At 39.1% G+C, this 20,515-nt stretch overlaps 1 protein-coding gene across 2 annotated transcripts in view; it reads right to left on the bottom strand.

Moving 5' to 3' along the window:
- SLC38A6 (solute carrier family 38 member 6) overlaps positions 1–20,515 on the bottom strand; it is a 41,903-nt gene that overhangs the window by 20,775 nt on the left and 613 nt on the right. For both annotated transcript variants that reach the window (XM_051769907.1, XM_051769909.1), the window contains exons 2-6: positions 20,320–20,441; positions 19,480–19,553; positions 15,244–15,296; positions 12,276–12,315; positions 1,650–1,728 (exon numbers count right to left, since the gene is read on the bottom strand). In XM_051769907.1, the coding sequence (XP_051625867.1) occupies positions 1,650–1,728; positions 12,276–12,315; positions 15,244–15,296; positions 19,480–19,553; positions 20,320–20,441 (368 nt within the window). The remainder of the gene's footprint in view (positions 1–1,649; positions 1,729–12,275; positions 12,316–15,243; positions 15,297–19,479; positions 19,554–20,319; positions 20,442–20,515) is intronic.

The following is a 20,515-nucleotide window of genomic DNA, read 5'->3' as shown; positions in this document are numbered from 1 at the left end:
CCTGGGCTGCCAATCACCACTGGAGCCGTGGTTAGGATTCCTATGGTCAATCTCAGCTCTTTCCAAATGCAAAGCTGAACTTCATTGCCACCTCAAACTGTAATTTCAGCGAAGGAAGAAGCGTGGGTGTTGGCAGTGCTGACAGTGCACTGAGGATTACACAGCCCAGGTGATCTGTAATAACCACTTCAGCACTGTAACCTGCCTGTGCCTTCACCAGTGTTCCCATCCAGAAGATCTGAGGTGCATTATCACACGGCCACCTCAATAAAGCAGTTTTTCATGCTGCCTTTTCCAGACAAAAAAAATCCTTTGAGCAACACGTGGGACCTCCGGGTTCTACCCACTACGAGTTTTCTTAAGCTGTTTGTTTTAAAGTGTGTCTTTGCTGGGAAAAGTCACTTTGCATGAACAGAGCTGACATAAAATTAAAACCAGTAGTAAGAGATTTAAAGATACTAAATTTGGAGACTGGAACACACATTCAGCACATACAGCAGCAGCTCAAGGGCAGCGTGTATGGAGAGTGGGGTTAATGTATGATCTTGAAGAAGGTTATAACACCCAACTGAAAAGCTGATGACTACCACAGCTGGAAGAGATACATTAGCAGTCTAAAAATTACATCCACACATAAAATATAATACTTTAAAAAAAAAAAGAAAAAAGAAAACCAACAGAAACCTTACCAAAACTGTAAGGGCCAAAAGGGCAGAAAGACAGAAAGCAAGATTACAACCACAGTTCGTTTCTCAAATTCATTATAAAATTTCTAAGTTGTAAGTGAAAAATTATAAAATTAACTAAGGTACCTTTTAACAAATTGATTTCACTTAAAATTCACCCACAACATTCAGGAATAATACAAGCATCGCACAGCCTTGAGACAATTTCAGCACATTTCAATCCAGAGAAAGTTCTGAGCTCAAAACATCTGAAAATAGCAATTTGGAAAAACAGCTGTAACCCCGTCCAAGATACACTGTTATGAATGACAGTGGACTGGAACAGCAGCACTGGAAGAACTCAAACAAGGTATTTCAGTGCTGAAGCTGCAGTGTTTGCCTTAGCACAGGCACAGATTCCTTGCGACGGTTCTGATGGAAACGTGAGGGACACACTCCTTACACACAGCTTTACAGCTCAACTGCAAAGAATCATTTCTTTACTGGGAGCCAAGTCAAGGAATTATAAACCAAGTCTGGAAACCTGGCATTTTTCCCATGACAAGTCCAATTACTAGAGCAAGACAACAAAATATTTAAATATAAATGCCTGCCGTTTTTTGTCCTGTGGTTTTGAAATATGTGAAGTGATAACATGACAGCAGTTTAAATGTTTCTCCTCCTTTCCATCCTGCTTCCCCTTTTAAATTTTTACAGAAGGGAGATTCTTGTAGATGGAGTTTTGCCACTGACTTTAAGGTCGTCTGATGGGAAATGGCTATGAGGAAAGAATCCCACTCTGTGTGCAGTAGAACACTTGCACTTGCCAAATACATTTTATATTCCAACAACCACTGTAAATAACTATTTTATTTTTTTTTTCAGATCAGAGGAAGTGTCAGCACCCACCTCCTTCAGCAGTCCTGATCTGCTTTTTCCTTCAGGACAAATACGGAGTGCACGACATGAAGCATTTTTCCTTACCCGCTCTCGGCTCCACTCAAGAATCCTGCAACAGCCCCAGGAAGCTCGGACTTCACAATTAACAGATAAGATGACATGGCTGCAAAGAGAAGCAGGACAGATTTAGCAGAGGAATACAATACCAACATCTCTGGCTGTGACAGCCAGCACGGCTGAACCGGCGTGGTTCAGGCTGGAACATCCCGGCTCTGCATTAGACACCACGGCACCAGAACCAGAATTTATTCTCACACACTTCCTTTAAAAATAGCTGCAAGTCCCCGAGTGTTGCACTGATGTCAGCTAATGCCTCCAAAGAGGCTGCTACAATGTGAGTCTTGGAATCCAAAGGACTAAAAGGCAAGATGATATAATACACAGGTCTGACCTTTTACCTGGCAATACAGACCTACGGGTGAGAGACGGACGACGAGGCTGCAGGACGACTCCTTCTTCTTCACAAGACATTATTAATGATGAGAGTAAAAAATATTTATTTCTATCAGCACAATAGGCTTCTTTAATGACTCTGGTTTTCGTGTTGTTCTACTGCTGTTGTACTAAATAATTATATGACAGAAATTTATATAAAAGAATAGGACTTCAAAGGGATTTTTATATACTGCAAAGTTTGGTCCTCAGAGCTAAGAGGGTTATCAGTGACAGACCCCTGATTCTCACGCTAAACCCACCAGCCAGAAGATCCCAGCAACAACATCAAGTGCAAAATATACAGGAACTGCCAATCAGAAGAGAAATTACTAGGTACTCCTACAAAAGCGTTGACTTGAAATTAAGTGCTTATAATTCTATTCAGCAGAAAGCAATGATACAAACACATAAATCCAAAAACTCCTTCACTGTGTCAGTTTTCTCCTTTACTACATAAAATGATCAAAGGCATAAATGGGAGGGTTATTAAATTACAACTTACACTAATCTGACACCTTCACACACTGTTCATGTCACTTTTTCATGTAAGCAGCAAGTGTTTAAATGAATTAAAAACTAGCAGAAAATTACTCAGAAAAATCAGCTTTACAAAGAGCTTCAACAAATATCAAAGCCTACATGAAACTAATTTCCATCCTTCAGCATCCAGTAATTTTAGTAACTTGCCAATAAAAGTTTAGTTGCATTTAATTCTTGACAAAAATTCTTCTGTTGTGTTCAAATTTTACTGTTCTGTACTCAGTAATTCTGTAGAATTTTACCATGCCATATTTATTAATGCTTTAAAATTAAAACATACATCTTGGAAAGGTAAATCAGCAAACTTCCATAAGCTGATATTTGGTTTGGGGTTTTTTTTAAGGAATGTTTTGAACCTTAAAAGAAAAGAAGTGTGGACTCAGACACTGGTGTCCTACAGCAGTTACTGTTACATTTTGAAGAAAGGTAATGTGGTCTCTATAAAGAAAGCAAATTCCATTAATACAAAGTGACATCTACCTACCACAAGGTTAAATTAAAACCAATTTGGTACATCACTATTTAAGGAAATATTCACTTCTTCATAATTAAAAGCACTTTTTTTTTCAATATTCAAGTGCATTTCCCTGTTGACACATAGCTGTTGATTGTGCCTGGTGAGCTATTTATCTGCTGTCCTGATTTATTCTCCTGTTTGCACACAACAGAATGTAGATCTAACCACAGAGAAGGCTGCAGCATGCATATTTCTAAATCACCAGAATTTGTAAGTAAATCAACACAGTTTCTCACACTAAGCTGCAGGCAGATGCAGATTTCACCCTAAATTTAAAAAAAAAATTAAGAGGGAGAGGAAAACTTTGTTAAATTGTAATTCAACTTTATTTATCCATTAGCCCTCTTTCTTGTATGACACAATACTTTATACACAAGCAAGTCAGAATTTGCACGTATTTATGTCCTTCAGGAAGATTTCAAAACCGGTTCTTTTGCAGTCCCCGCTGCAGAAAGCTTTGAATTAATTTCCAGATCAGATTTCCTCCTAATATGCAATCTGTCACTCTGCCCTTGCATTCCTATTAGCCTCTGGCTAATCATTTGATCACTTATCCTTTGTTGTGCACTTACTCTTTGTTTTTAGGAGGAGTCCTATTTCACTGAATTCCACTCCTAAGGAGGGAGCCAATCCTGCACCAAGAAACTTGCATTCTCCTTCCTTTCTCTGGGCATGTGGGAAACAATCTCCCATAGCAGGATTTTCTCCCCCCTCTTTATATTTTCTTATTTGTTCTACAAGATGAATAATTAATAATAAATAATTTTATTTCTATCCTGAAGCTTAAATAAGACCTGAATCTCATACATAAACCTGAGCAGGATGCCCACAGTAAATACAGTTTAAAAAGCCAAATCCTGCTTTTAGTTCACTTACAAACACAATTTTAATTCTCCTCAGAGAAGCAGCTCCTTGTAGCTTTACTCAGTGCCAAGTGAGACGCTAACCACTGTGTAACTCTGAGACACACTACAAAAGTGAGCAAAGAACATGGTTTGTTTGATGTTTTAAAGCTGAAACTAAACCAAGAAAAAAACCTAAAATAATACAACAGAATTTTGTCTGTCGTGTTCTATGCACTTTATTCCTTGAGTAGGAATAAATAAAGTAGGAATTCCTACTCTGGGAATAAAGTGCATAGAACATGACAGACAAAAAGTCCTGCATCCTTTGCTCCAAATAACAAATTGTACTTCACTTCCCTGACACCCACCACGAGCGAAGCCACGTCAAGTTACATTGTGCAAGTTAAATGTCAGCTCTGCTTGGCAGCCCTGATGTGGAACGGAAGGAAGAGATTACACAGCCACGAGACCGAACTGTGACACAAGTGAGCACAACAAAACCCCACCGTGGGCTCTGATTTATTCCACTCTGAAACACTGACATGAGGCATCTATTTTGGGACTGAACGAGACAGGTTTCCTGCAGAACAAACTGTGTGCAAGGGCACAGTCTGAGGCTCCAGCAATATGCAGATGCAGGAAGTCCTGAACTACAACTACGTGAGCAACCTTCGTGCAGTCACTTCCTAATTTTCAGGTCCCAAATTTGCACCTATTATGCTATTTTTAGATAATTTTCAGTAGGCACCAGGAGCTACTCGATGGAGAACTAAGCAGTTCTGAACATCTCAACAGGCCATAAACCAGTATTCAGCAGAAATCAAGATTATATTCATAGTTTATTATTCAACAGGCTCCTTGAAAGCAGCAAGAAACTACACTCTTAAAATACGTATCACTTCATAGTGTTCTGAAAACTTGGTATTAGCTCTCTGACAGAAAAAAGATGTTTGATAAATACAAAATATATTTGCTTTACACTTCCATTATTATAGCCTGCAGTGCCACCATGAGCTGTGACTCTCTAAAATATACATACCATGCATATATAACTCAGAATGCCCTTGCTGTGTTACAACATTGTTCAGCACTGAAGATATGTGCCCCTACCTGAAAAAACATTAGGTGCTGGAGAAAAGGGAAGCCAAGGTTATGTTTTTAAAACTGTCCCCAACCTAACTCTTCTGAGGTAGCCCAATCTTAAAATCAAATATGTGGATGGCTTTTTGGTTACTAGGAAAAAAAAAAAAAGTGTAACTTTTTCTTACTGTCCTATCCAAAACGAGACCAAATGCTGAAGTCCATAGCAATTACACCAGAGAATATATATATTAAATTTATTTGTGATAAATCCCTTCAAATCATTTAACTAAACAGGCTGACCAACTTTTCTGATCAGTTTTCCCTCATCTACTACTGATAATATTAGAGCTCTATAAAGATGTTAAGCACTGTGGAAAAATGGAAGCAAGCTCCCTTCCAGCCTTCCCACAAGAGAAGACAGAAGGCTGGGAAAAAACGAGACTGGATCAATAAAAACATGCAGGCTCCACAGTTCCTACTTCCAAAAATATTTGGGAGTCAAAAGTAGACAGAGCAACCTTGATTTTCAGCTGAGGGAATACCAGGTAAAACAGGGACTCCTCATAAATATCTATAAATAAAGGAGATAAATGAAAACGCTTTTAACTCTCACCCTCCAAAGAGTTCAGACAGGAAGATACCAAGTTTTCCCAAAATACTGAAAAAGATTAGAGGCTGAACAGCAGAAATAGCAGAATAAACACTCCCAGTCCCTGCACAGTCCAGCCCATCCAAGCTGGATCCTTCATATCAACTGCACGTGACAAATCCCTTTGGGCTCGTGCCTCCCTCTGCTGATACAGGGGTTGTTCAAAATTGAATCTGTCCTAATCCAAACAATGTGGCAAAGTTAAAAAGGAAAGCAGGGAAGGAGCTCAGGAAAGAAAGTGAAACTAGGGAGTATTTTGGGCAAGCTTCCATTCTTCCTGTTAAAGAATAAGAATGGAATAGGAAGTACTTCAGTGCTGCACTGAGTTTCTTATACGTATAATTCAAATTGTGGAAACATCAGGACTGATGGATGGATGCCACTGCAAAACATCAACCACTTCAGCCCTCACACCTTATGGCCTTAAAAGTCTGCCCTTTGTGTTCATTTTGCACTGAATCCCCCACATATTCAATTTTAAGAAGCCTCCCAACACCTTGATGGATTGTTTGTAATATTTCCTCTTAGTGGAAACTTAAAAAAAAAAATCTTGGGGTAAATTGTCTGCTTTAAAATACATATGTAGAACAGAGTGTGTGAAAGATGTTTGTTAACATGGAGATATTCCGAGAAGTGAAAAACATTGTCAACTTCCTTGCCAGTCTTCAGATTATGGACGCTCATCCCAATGAATTTCTGCTCCCCTGCTTCCTTTTCCTTCCACCTTTATCTTTTACCCTAATTTTTTTGGAACTTACCTATGGCAAGCTTAAAAAACAAAAAGTCCTTCTTATTCTATAGGGAACACTTGGGCAGCAGATTTATTTTGGTAAAACTTCATTAGTTTAATTACATGTGTACATTTATGTTAAAAAAAAAAAAGGAAAAGTTTCCTACATAGTTCATCACATATTCCATTCTGAAGTACAGCTGCAGGTTGGGATTTTGTTGGGGTTTTGTGTTGTTGTTGTTTTTTGGTTTTTTTTGTGTGTGTGTGTTTGGTTTTTTGGGGTTTTTTTTAAGTTTTTTTTCTTTTTCATTACTTAAAGCAGGCTTAATATTCTTTACAGTGTCAAAACTTCCAAGAACTATTCACTGCAACAGGAAAACACGGGAGCATGGGTTATCAATTGTTAAATTAGTACAGGAGCTGACAAACCTGCCCTTAATTAAGGCAGCTCTGCACTGGAAATCCTCACTTTGAATCAGTCAGGATAATTAGGCTTTCAGGTCAAAAGCAAACCGCGCTGTGAAAACAAACATTTGAGTTTGTTTGAAAACAGAATTAGATTTCCCATACTTTAAGGAAGCTCAGTAATTTCTTAAGGTATTAAGGATGCAGGTCTCAGCATGTAACAAGCTGTATTTTTTTTTCTTCCATAATTTGCACCATTCATTTATTTTCAAAGTTAGTTGAGTATTGTTTTCTCTGCTTACAAAAAGAAGGTTATTCTCACCCACCCCCTCATTCTGAAAAAAAAATTTGCTCTGTTTAAATTTGAAACAAATTTTGTAAATACTTTTAGAACTAAATTGCAGAATGAATGAACTCTGGGGAAAAAAAAAAAGGAAAAAACACAAAAGAAAATAATTTGCAATAGGAAATCGCCCAATTAACTTGATAAAACAAGGTCTTTAGTCTCTGCAAGCAGTGACTCACAGAAAGCACACATATATAAATTTGCATGGGGAGGAGGTAAGTTAAATATTTCATTGTTTACCCCGCAGAAAAACAAAGGGAAGGGGATGTGGAATAGAGCAGGAGAAGGCTGGAGGTTCCCGAGGCGCCGGGCTGCCGGCAGCTCTCCCGGGAAGGCGGCCCAGGGCGTGTGGGGCCGGGCCAGGCCAGCAGATGGTGGTGCTGCTGTTTTTAAGGATCTGCCTTTCCCCGTGGTTACGCCTCTCGATTCACTTCGGGACGCTTGAAAAATACGAACCACCCGAATGTAAATACATATTTAGGGTGTATTGCACTCACAGCGGGGTCTCTCTGTATTGTCTGTCACCCTGACTGTATTAAGAGGCCATAAAATGCAGCTACAGAACAGCATCGCCCATTGGAACTAATCCTGCAGCTCCCAGTTCCTGCCCACAGCGCTCAGGCAGCGCCGAGGATACAACAGCGCTCCAGGGACACGGAACAACCTTTTCTGCCTCATCACTTTTTCTTAGAAAGAAGAGAAACGTGTACCTACCGAGGACACGTGAAGTGCAGAATATGGAAGCAAAATCGGCAAGCACCAGTTGCAGAAATTATAGTGAATTAAACTGTATTTATGCTAGAATGCAAATAATTCTTTGTAAAATTAAGACAGCTGTCTGGAAAGCTTAGTTCCAAAGAATGACTACCTGGGCACAAGCCAAGGCAGGTGAGTTACTCACACTGACCCCCAGCACCCTGTGTATCTCAGCCTATCTGAAGCAATGGAAAAGAAATAAAACCCGTTGCAGAAACTCCTCACGTGGACCCACCCAAGCTACACGTCTGCACTGCAGGTTCTACTGGAGCACTTAATCCCGCTGCTAATAAATTTTAAATCATTAGACTCCTGCTCTCAGCAGTTTGGGCTGATGTCTGTGTGTATCCCAGCCAGCAGGCCCCATCTCCAGCAGCGGTGACCTTGAGCTGGTGGCAGCCCACAGCCCTGGGAAGCACGCTGGAAAACTCCGCATGCTTCCTGCTAGACCTCGGTGCTGGAGATTTGTTAGTGTTGGCAACGGGCTGCTCTTGTGCAATACTTCATTGTGTTTGCCTCCATTTTTCCACCAGCCTTGCTAAAATCAGCCCTTCTCTGTCTTTACTGCAAGATTCCTGAAGATTTTCTCTCGGGCACGTGGCCTCCTTTTCAGTCACATCCAGAGAGGATAATTCTAGAAGGAGAAACTACTGTCTGCCTTCCTCACCTTAGGAAAGCACCTAGGAAGCTCACAGAGCTTTCCTGGCAGGAGAGGGGGAAGGGCTTTGGCCCCCTGTGCCTCATCCCTCGCTTCCTAGAAACACAAAGCTATGAAAACAATAGCAGGGACTCCGTCCAACTCCAGTTGCTCCTGGGAAGGATGACACGGAGAGCCAGCAGAGCCGTGGAACTCAGTGTTTTCGATAGCAGCCTCCCTCCCTCCCCGTGTGCCTCCAGGGCTGCAACTTCCCCTCTCCTCTCTTCGAGGGCACCTGACAGGATCTGGAACCCTTCAAGATCCTCTTCTGCACAGCAGGCAAGAAATGGACATTGGGAAAATCACGCCAGGGAAAGATGTGGGTGGCAGGGAAGGGTCGGGAGGAGCGGATGGACAAACTGACAGCCCGGCAGGTGCAATGTGATGGTCCCCTCCCTCAGGTCCACTTTGCACCCCCACACACAACTAACCAGCCCTTTCCAGAACAGGGCAGTTCACATGTAACCAATCACTAGTTATTTACATTAAAGGGCTGCTGGATTGGGCCAAAATGCTGACAAACAGAGCAACATAAAAATTAGTAGCACTGGCCCTCCCATTCAACCTTTTGGCTTCCCTTTATTAACAATACCTACATTGCAAGAACAAGAACATACTGATTATGAGGAAAGCAAGGCAAATCTTCTCCAAGTTTAATCACTCTAAGCTGTACATATTCTATAAAGTCTTTAAGACACAGCACTAAAATTACCTTAATTTACATTTGGATATTGCATTATCCTGATGCATCCTTAGTTAATCCTTGGTACTTAAATGGATTTTGGTATTTAATTTGTGTTACTTGAATCAACATTACAAAGTGTTCCAAGGGATGATTAAAAATCTGCAGGAAAAATTGAACACTCTTGTTAGAGAGACATGTTAAAATTCCAAGCAGTGCACTTGAAGTAATTTTTTTTAACTTTTTAAATTCCAAATTTGACCAACCAGTGCTTTCCTGCAGCTGTACAAAATTTTTTATTTTTTTTTTAAGTTAGATATCCTGCCAGTAGAAAAAAAATCAATTCCCCTATCTACACAAATCCCTAAGTGCATGCAATTAGAACGTCACATTCAAATTTGCACATTAAGCTTTCTTTTTAAAAAAAAAAGCAAAGATGACAAATTGGAAAGCATAACTATTAAAATGAATACTAAAACGCTCTCTCCACCACAAATTAATGTAAATCATTTCTGCACTTAGATTATTTTTAGAAGGGATTAGACAAAACTGTAAAAAAAGCCCAGAGCAGATGCAGATAGTGACAGTAACCCTGGCAGAGTTGCTTATTTTAGCCCCAAGGCATCTTTCATTATCTTATGCTCTCCCATCATTTGTGAAATAAGACACTGTATGATGCAACGTGCCCAGGTCTGATGATGGAAGAGGTAACAGAAAACAATTTTATTTTTAGCCTTACTCTGACATCAAAGATGTTGACAGAGTCTGGATGTCTGCCCAACAGGCACCGTGCTGCTGGTCCCTTCACACAGAAAAACAAAGAGAAGGGAACATCTACCAAAAGGCACTGTGGGCAGAGCCCAAGTTTTAGACTTAATCCCAGCATGGATCCCATTCAAGGACAAACTATACTCCACAGTTTCACCACTCCCGTTTAAAATCTGCAGAAGGACCAGAAAGACAAGAAAAATTCCTTTCTTTCCATGCAGTCCTTCAAGAGTCAAGGCCCTGAGAAGTGAATTATTCGACCTTCCTTATTCTTTTTCAGCAGCCTGTCAGCCTGCAGTGCAGTCACCCTCAAAGCTGGTTCCTGACACAGGGCTGGCCTGGGCTGCAGCATCACAGGGCACTGCCAAAGGTGGTTGTTAAGGAGAGAAATAAGGCAGCTGGAGATCTGCTCCCAGACAGAGCTCTGCTAAAGAGAAGCCGTGACAGCTCCTTGCAGCGACAGAACAACACATCTGCTGGGTAGGAGAAGGTGCCAGAGGCCCAACTTGCCACCCAGGCTTCCACAGATCACCCACCCTCACAGCCTGGGGCACGTTTAGCACTACCAACACCAACAGACTCAAGGCAGGAAAGTCAGCTTTCTCTCTTCAGTGCATTTGAAAACAAGCCACCCTTGCAAGTGAACGTACTGGATACAGAAGCCATCTCAATGAAACCTGTTGCCCTTGGAACCAGAACCACCAAACCAGAATTTTTGAAACCTTCCATCAAAATGAGGTCACTCAAAATATTTGATAGAAGCATTTCAACTTGCAAACCCCTACTTTTTAATTAGTTTGATAGAAACCCATTGGTTGGCAAATCAGGCCCAACTTGCAGGCACAGAAAGCCACTGCAGAAGTTGGAATAAGGAGTTACTGAGCTGAATTTTATTAAAAATGACACAGAGAAGGTTATGAACTGCAATGAGAAAGAAATGAGAGTCATATTTCCTTTGACCACAGAGTCTTGTACATGATCCCAGAATCTCCAGAACCTGCACTGTGTATCCCTCCTCTAGTGCTGTATTTAGAGATCCACTCAAACGGGAAAGGAAATTAAAAGATTTGTTCATTGCTACAGAACATCCTCTAAAACCTGTATGAATAAGTAGTCCTTAATCTTGGAATTAATATGGTCACTCCTGCCTAAAATTAATGCTTGGATTTTTACAGCCATTTCAAATGGGCAGCTTTTATTATTGGAACTTTTAGCATACAGAAATGTTCTGAGTTTATCGTGAAAGCAGTTACTTGGTCTAGTTCTAGATGTCTACACAGTGACAAAACCCAGCAATCACTGCATTGTCTGGACTTGACAGGTAATCCTACAGGAAAGAACAGCACTGGAATGCTGTTTCCTTCTTTTGATGTACGTGAACACGTGTATCTTCTTGGTGGTAGGGGACAGAGGAGGGAGCTTTCTCATGATTCCCTCATTTAAAAGAAAATATCCAAAACATTTAGAGCCAAAAAAATCTAAAATTGTTCTGTTAAACACTGTCTACTTTCAGACAAATAATTTCTAAGGGCAATACTACCTAGTGACCGTCAGATATGCAAGCATCCCTGAGTAAGAGTTTAAATACAAAACCAGGTAGTGTAATTTTATTAAGCCACGCACCAAGGAAGACAAAATAAGTGTAAGAGGACAGCCCAGCATATGTCAGCATATCAGCCCACATGAACTAAGTTGGGAAGATAAACAACTCCTCCAAATAACAAGGTATTGAACTAACAGGGGAAAAAAAGGCTCCCATTAATGCAGAACATATGAAACATCAGAGCTAAGTAAACATTCAGTTGTTACACAAATCACTAAAATGCATAGGCAGGTTCCAACAGCAAAACCCAAAACACATGATCTGATAAAGTGCAGCTACCAGAAACAAATGTGCAGAACAGTGGAGCAGAGATGCTGCTTCCTCAGCCCCTTCCAACCAGCAGTGGCAGCTCTAATGGATGTGCTCCACATCCTGGGATGCAGCAACAGGCACACAACCCAACCCCTGTAACTGCCCCCATCTACCCCATGACTACAGCCCCTCTGCTTAGCAAGATCACATAAGCCTTTCCTTTAAGTTTTCTGTCCTCTTAAGAGCACTTTAATTTAATTATTGCCTTTGGTGTCTGTGGAGCTGTGCAGCCTGTAAGGTTATACTCCACACAGTTCATGTGCAGCATCTGAAGTTTCTTACCTCCAATATTCTGGATAATTATTGTAGTTGCAACCAGGACCTATAAAAAAAGAATTGATTTCTTTAGAAAGGGTAAGGGTAACTAAAATCGTATGTCCCCGGCAGCCATAAAACACATGTGTATCATCTTAACCAGACCAGATGTGGCAGCGATAACTAGTCCTGAGAGGAAGGGCATCTTCTCCTTGGTGAAGAGTTTAACACATGGAAACCAACACAAGCTAAAAATGAACACGAAAGCAAAAAAAGTCCTCCCTGAAAATCAGGCATTTTTATTCGGAGATGACAAAACAAGAATACTAACACAGATCTGCAGAAGATCAGGGGTTTAAATCACTGAAAACATGTAAGTGCATCCTAACTTATATCAGGTGAATACAAATGAAAGTGATCATTTAGCTCTGAAAAGACAGACAGTAGAGATTTGTCCAAGTTCAAGTGCACTTCCTCACTCCAAAAACTTGAGTGTTTTTAACCATCAGGGATGTCATTGTTCTTTAGAACTTGTAAACCAGACAGACTTTTCTTTAGCGTTTGTGATTGTTCATACGGGGCTGATATGGGAGCAAAAATGATCACAGGCTACTAAAATACTTGTCTGAATCCAAAAGAAAATTAACTTCTAACTGAAAAAAAGCTTAAAAGCGGCTATGAAGTTTTCCCACTGTTTTCTTCTCAGTTCAGTTCTAAAATCCCACGATCATCTGGTGCAGTTTTTTTTTTTACACACTGCTCTTCTTGATTTAGGAGCAGAACACTCCTAAATGAGTGCTACCATTAAGTCAACTTGAAAAAAAAATTAAGCCTGAGTAATGAAAAGACAAACAAATTTGTACTTTTGAATAAAATCTGAAAACAAAGTTGCCGTTTTTTTCAACTGATCAACTAGAAAATCATTTCAGACTTTAAAGGAATTCAAAGTCAGTTCAAAAGTCACCAAGGGAAGGAAAAAAACCCTAAAGTATGGTATCTTGCAGTTTGCCATACATGGAAACAAATACTTCACCCCTTTGGAAAGGGAGACTCAGCAATCTTCCAATGGCAGAAAATTTCCATCCTCACAAATCTCAGAAAAAATATGTTTGAAAGAAAATCACCATAAGGTTGAGTAATTGCTCTACTTCAAGAGTAATTAATCAGCCAGTAATTAGTCAGAGTAATTAGTCAGCCTAAGCTGTCAGTTCAAGCAAGATCCTACAGTGGTCTGACTGCATCATTCCCCCATGAGGGAGAAAAAAGCAAAAGAAAAAAAGTCTGTGCCTGACTGAAGTGAGAATTGTTCAGAGACAGATTAGAATTCAGAATGGTTGTGGTGAAACCAGAAAAGCCTAAAAATCAACCAGATCAGTTAAAAGCAAGGCATTCAGGAAGATCTCAAAAATATGATTTAGAGTTATTAGACTGCAAATAGAGAAAATAGTCTGAGATAACACAATCAGAAATAGCAAAGCCTGTTTTGCAGGCAAGTTTTAAGAAAGTTGTATAAATATCAAAGATGTTTCAAGATGGAAAGATAAGTGTTTGGGAAAAGTGTTCATCAGGAAAACTGGGTGCACTTTGGTTAATTATTTTAGGTAAACAGCTTCCCACACTAAAAATATTCCAGTGCTCTCTATGAACACTGAAAATAAAAGATAACTTTTAGCACAAATTATTTAAACTGAGAATTATGAATAAGTATACTCGGGAGAATTAAAAAAAATTACTAACATTGGCTATATAGTGAAGCTGTGAAATGTCTTCATTTAAGCTTTTAAATAACAGATTAGACAAACATCTGCCAAGACTGGTTTATGTATGTTCACCCTGGGTTCAGGGAAAAGGCAAACTAAGTCACATTTATTTTGTCTTTAAGATCTAAATTTCTGTGAGCTTCACAAGCAATGGCTTATGGTTAATGTGTGCAGAACAGCTCCAGTAAAAAATAACTGCATTTCATAGCTTGCTAATATCAAGGGTTATTATCTCTGGAGGTTGATCACTTCAGAACTTTGATCAATAAATATTGATCCTCAGACTACACTCATATCTGCTTATTCATGCTAATGGAAGTCTCACAAACACCTGATATCTCAGCTTTAATTCTCGGTTACATTAAGACATGAAAAAATCAGACTCCAGCCTGATGAGCAGAACTAATTAAAAAAAAATTTACATTGTTTCAGTAAAATATTAAAATCATACTTCTGTGTGGTAAAACCTGCTTTTAGTTACTGAAACACAGAGCATAGAATTCATAATAATAAGTGTGCAGTACTCACAGGCAATATTTCCTGTGCACCCAGTATTACTGGATAACATTGTCTGTTAGGAAAAACGGATCCAGTACACACCTAAAAAAACACAGCTAACATTTTGATTACTCTTATACCAGAAATGGTTAGTTTACTGGTGTTTTTGTTGGGTTTTTTGATTGTTTATTTGTTGGGTTTTGTTAGTTTTTTAATCCTAAAACAAGAAGTAAGAAACATTCACGTGAAGAGCTAATTAAATAAAACAAAAAAAATACCACGCAGGAAACGTACTCTTAGTTGTTCCTGTTGTGGAGATTGCATGAAAGACAATCCCTTACCTTGGATCCCTGTGAAATGCTGGAACACCAACAGTGGATCACTCACCTGTCCCTCAGCAGTTTCCAGCCAAGGCACGAGGTGACTGTAACAAACCTGAGCCCGAGTGCTGAGCCCGCCGGACAACAACGCCAGGGAGCACATTTGTGCTCACAGCTAAAAAGCTGGCATTTTAAGGAGGGTCTATTTTACATTTAACTGAAGTTTGGGCTTCCACAGTCCAGAAACATGTACTGAAACCTAGTGAAAAGCTTCAGGCTGTAACAGAATTTCCAGCACACTGAGGCATCAGTAATTATACAGCCTATTTCATCTGTGCCTTTTTACGACGCAAGGGACAGTTGCATATCAGAAGCATGAGACCAAGAAGGAAAAGAGAGGTAAAAATAAATACTCACCTTTCCAGCTGATCCAAAGGCAAACAGGCCAAGGTCTTCATAAGATGTGGCAGCTGTTAGTAAGGAAAAAAAAAAAAAAGCTAAAATATTTCTAACTTCAAAATCGCTTGGAAGCTCTATCTTTGCCTTCTTCCCCCTTTTTAAATGAATGTAATTCAGGTCAAAAGAGCATTCTATAGCATTTTTTATTTACAAAATAGCTTTTATATATGCCTGTACCCCTGCTATAAAATACAGCTCTGTGCTGAAACATTCAGAGACTCAACAGAAAATCAATTTAATATTTAAAGTGCTAATATTTAAAAAATAAGTCATACATTAATGACAAATTGCCTTCTTCCAAAGACTTTTTCCATAGGTGAAGAATTATGAAATTAGCCTCAAGAATTAGACATAAGATATTTCTATATTTTGTTTCTTAAAAGAGCACACTTTTTTTTCTAAATAAAGATGATAACAGAGGATAAATTTTCATCTTTCTACAAATACAAACATCACCATCTCCCCAGCTTTTAAAAGTCAGGCACTATTTGTTTTTAAGAGAGCTGAAGGTAAACACCTTCCTTAGTTGAAATCTATTATTAAAAAAAAAAAAACTAAACCAAAACAACAGCAAAGCAAAACCCAGAACAAAACAAAAATCCTGCACCCAACTTACATAATGACATTAAACCAGCCTGTGGTTTCTTGTATAATTTTGTTGGGTTTTAGCTGAAGCTCACTTCTAATATTGCTGGTAACTCAAAGCAATCCCTTCTCAGAGAGAAGGAAATCATATTAAAGCCTTTCATTGTTACTCTGTATTTTGTTATTAGAAACTCAAGTGATATCAAAAGGATGAAAGTTCCCTGAGAAAAACCACTCACTTTCTCGGGATATAATGAAATGGCCCCACAAGTTTTAACCCTTCAGAGGGCAAAAATTCCCCTCAAACCCATGTAATTTTACTGTCACAACGCTTGGTTTCTCTTCCTTGGTTCTGTTTGGTAAAATACTGCTCCTGCTCCTGTCACATCTTAATTTAGGGCCCAGCCCTGCAACCTGAGCTGCTGGGGCAGCCCTTCACACCTGAGTGAAGCCCCACTGCAGCAAATGACACGGGACATGGGAGACACAGAGATCAGATGACAGGACTGGAGCCTCAGACTCCCAACTGCCCAAGATGAGGTGGTTTTATTTCACTGAAGTCCTGCACGCATGCTCCAGGGGTGGAAAACAAAACAAAAATATACAATCGAAACCTAACAAAACTTCATTCATTTTCTCACTTGATTTTCTCAGTTTCACATGCTGCTCTACTACTGACACCAACACACTCCAAAAAAGTAAATGAAATAACAGATTAATTTTAAATAAAATTAAATGAGTCAGCTCTCAGCATAAACCTGGATTATCTCTTAAACCTCCGGTCACAGGAATATGAGTTATACACAAATATAATTAAACAAGAAATAGGTCTTACTAAATTTTATCCTGCATTTTTCTTCTTTTTATTAATAAAGTTGTTGATCACAAGAGAAAAAAAAAAAAGGGCATTTTAGGCAGCCAACTTCGATGGCATCAAAAAATAAAAATCAGCAAAATGTTAAACACATTTAAGAGTGAGTTGTTTGTACCACATGGCAACAAATACACAGCACACATGTATGAGGAGTTCTCAGCAAAAAGAACTGGCAGTTTTCCACACAATTCCAAAATAGCAATATGAAACCTTAGAATAATTTCTGTTTCTGCACTCAGGTTAGTTCTGTGAACACTGGGAACCCCTAACACTTAATTGCGTTACTTTTGAGACTTCAAGAATATATATGGATCAAAATATTAAGCACAATTTATATAAATAAGCTCTGCCTGACTGGTTTAATTTTTATCATGTCATTAACACTCGGTGGAAATTATCCCTTTAAACGTGAAGTGAAATAGGCAAATATAGCAGCAGCAATATTTGTGATTCACTCAGAAAACAAAGAAAGAAAAAAAAAAGCCACAAAACTTCAAAGTACATCCCATTTAAACTCCCAATTCCTCTGCTTTACAGAGCAAGCTTAGCCTTTATCAGCCCAAAACAACACAGGTCGTACTGAATTAACAGAAGGAGAAAACAGTGACTAAACTAATCCCAACACAACACTTGACACTTGGGAATATTTTTTTTTTGTTAAGCCTTTTGGTCTACACAAATCACTGGATTTTGCAAAGGTCCAGACCAACATAAAGAAGCGTCTTCAGTTATTCAGTTATTTTTAAACTGCAATTAAAATGCTAGTAAATCCTGGTCCCTGTTTAAAATGGAATTCGTTTTTAGAGCTTCCTTTTCAGAAGGTATTTTGTAAGTCAGCTCTTTCCTAATGAACGGTTTACAAACACTTTCAAAGGTTTTTCTTCAGCCCCCTTTAAGTTTTTCTAGCTTGTTTTTTTAATATAAAAATACTAAAATTTCTTTCTGATTTGTTGCCACAGACTAAGCTTGATACTATAACACTGTTCACAAATGAATGTGGATTTTTTTAAAGAAAAGCATTTAATTACCTACTTTGGAATCAAACATGTAGTTTGTCAAGGTACAACGGGTCATATTTCCCACTTTTTAAAGACAATGTTCAAAGGAAAAACTCAGAACTCTATCTAACATTTAATTACTTCAATAACTGACAGTAATTATAGGGAATATAATCTCGGATCTTATTTAAAAAAAAAATAAAATAAAATACAAAAGGTCATAAATCCAGCAAACTTATCCAGACATAGTACTGGTGCTGGTCCTACCTGTCAGCATTGGGTGATAATTAATAATTAACTGTAAAGTGCTTGTTTCAGACAAGAAATACTTCATCCTGTCACTTCAGTGGTGCTCCTTGCTTTCAGCTGTCTGCATCTTAAAATGTTTTCTTGAGGTGGACTGTTGCTTTGGACAACATTCTCACATATTAAGTGTCTAGGTTCATATCCAAACTCTTCTTACTTCAGACAAATTAAATCCTTAGTTTTCCCCTCTCACCATAATTTAGGTGCAAGCAACTCTATAATTATTACTATATTATTATTATTATTTAATTATTATTTTACCATTTACAACCTAATATCATTTAGTGCCTATGTAATACAGAATTTTTCAGCCTGAAAGAAGGGGCAAAAAAAGGCCATACAAAATTACCTCAAATCCACCCTTTTTTTTGCTTCTCATGTACATTTCTAACTACTTGTTTCAGGTTCTGATTCCTTTCTAATAAGCAGAGCTCCAGGAGGAGAAAAGCATTACCAAAGACTTAATCCCAAATAATTAAGCAGCCAAAAGTATCAACCATAAAAGCAACCCTACCTCTGAGGAGTGTTTTTTAAGGATGTGTGAAGAAGATCAGTGGACAGGTGAGGACGGGAGCAGCAGATCTAAGAAGAATCAGGAAGCAATCATCTGAGAGACCAAAGGCAGCTAAAGAAAACAAAGCCAAGGAGGAAAGAAGCGGGAGCTTTCTCCCACCACCTCTGAAAAGAGAGGAAAACAGATGAGAGGGAAACAATAACCAGGTGACTGGAAAAGACAGAGACTTCCTGCTGTAACGTGATCTTTGTGTACGAGAACTCAGGGAAGCAGTCGTTTCAGTTACAGCTAAAGGAAGCAAGAATTAAAACATCAGCAGATTTGTTTGCACTTGAGCATTCCCAAAGCAGGGCAGTTCCCAAGGACTGGAACGTGACTTCCCATTCAGCACAAAAAAATGCCATAAAAACCTGCATCTATAACACACCACGACAGTTATGGTGCTCCAACCTGATCACAAAAACTGAAAGGTATCCATTCCAAACCAGGAACAAAATACACACATTACAAGCAGAAGAATTAAAGGCTGCTATTTCATTGCTCCTAAGCCTACACTGAAAACAGCAGCACACACTGATGTCACATGGTCTGGCCAGCACCAAAATAATTTCGCTGCAGAAATACAGGATCTGTGTATCAGGAAAGATAAGAGAGGCTTTTTGAAAAAACAATTAAAACTGAAAATCTAGAAACCAGTCAGTTTGGCAGCGACAGCTCACAAGAAATCTCAAACTCAGATTTTTAAATGGCGAATAATAATCATTAAAATAGTTAAATAAATCAAGACCAGTGAGCCAGGCACAGCTACCTGTTAACGTGCTGTTAATTGCAATCATTACTCATCAATATCACATATTCTGTGATAGAGCTGAGGGAATACTTCGGAGCTCACTGTTAGATAAATCCTTTTCACTTACCAGTCTGAGTGCACATACTGAGCAGAAGAAACACAGAGTAAGAAGCAAGGCTGGCAACAGTCAGCAGCAAGACACTAAAAATCACAAAACAGTCACAATTAAAGCACTTTTACAGCACAATGCACTTTCTAGCTCTAAGAATGCTACTTTTGCAAGAATTAAGCTACCACAAGACAAGATTTCCTCATTTTGTGGCTGGTATCTGCTGACTATGGTTCATGGGGTCCTTGACATTCCCAATACTTGTGAAGTTCCCTGCTCCTTATATTGTTCACTAAAAATAACACACACTATACAGGGCAAAGGCCTGACATAGGGATTACAAAAAGGACATAAACATAGGAGTTCGTGTGTGTGCATACACACAGACAAACACACAGCTTCCAGTGAAGTGGAACCAACACTCAGAAAATGGTAAAAGTGACAACTGTGGTGACTTTGGCCCCATTATCCATAGGTCAGCAGGTACAACAATTGAGTGCAAACAAAAGCACAAGCTGATTCACAATTTTCAGACACATATCCATCCTGCTCCAGAAGGCCCATTGCTGGAACTACAGGAGATAACAGCTTTGAAAGGAAACTGCCAATCTATCAGGAGTAATGGCCAAGAAATTGCCACCATGTGGCAATTTAATGCAACGTCTGGGCAGGGCTTATGTCAGGCCTGATCTGAATGACTAAACCAAAGAGGGAAGATCTTATTCAACAATTCTGAATAGCACATGCTATTTTATTTCTTCCTCAGATTTGCACAGGAGCCTTAGTAATCAAGTTCTGTTCCACTTAAAACTACAAGCTGAGTTTAAAAACGAGGATATGTAAAAACTGAAAACTTACCTAAAGCCCATGATCCCTGTGTTGGCCATAGCATAGGATAAGCCAAGTATCCCACTGCCCATGATTGCATTCATTAGGTTGAACACCGAGAAAGCAAATGAGGAACCACGACTTGAAGAACTCTGTGAAAAGGTCCAGAAAAAGAAGTACAATTAGTGCTAGAGGTGTTTTGGTCTCTCACAGGAGGCAATTTAAG

Source organism: Manacus candei, unplaced genomic scaffold (assembly GCF_025592945.1).
Source record: "Manacus candei isolate 608988 ecotype Guabito, Panama unplaced genomic scaffold, ASM2559294v1 h1tg000113l, whole genome shotgun sequence".
NCBI classification, from domain to species: Eukaryota; Metazoa; Chordata; class Aves; order Passeriformes; family Pipridae; genus Manacus; species Manacus candei.
This window is presented reverse-complemented; position numbering and strand designations above follow the sequence as displayed.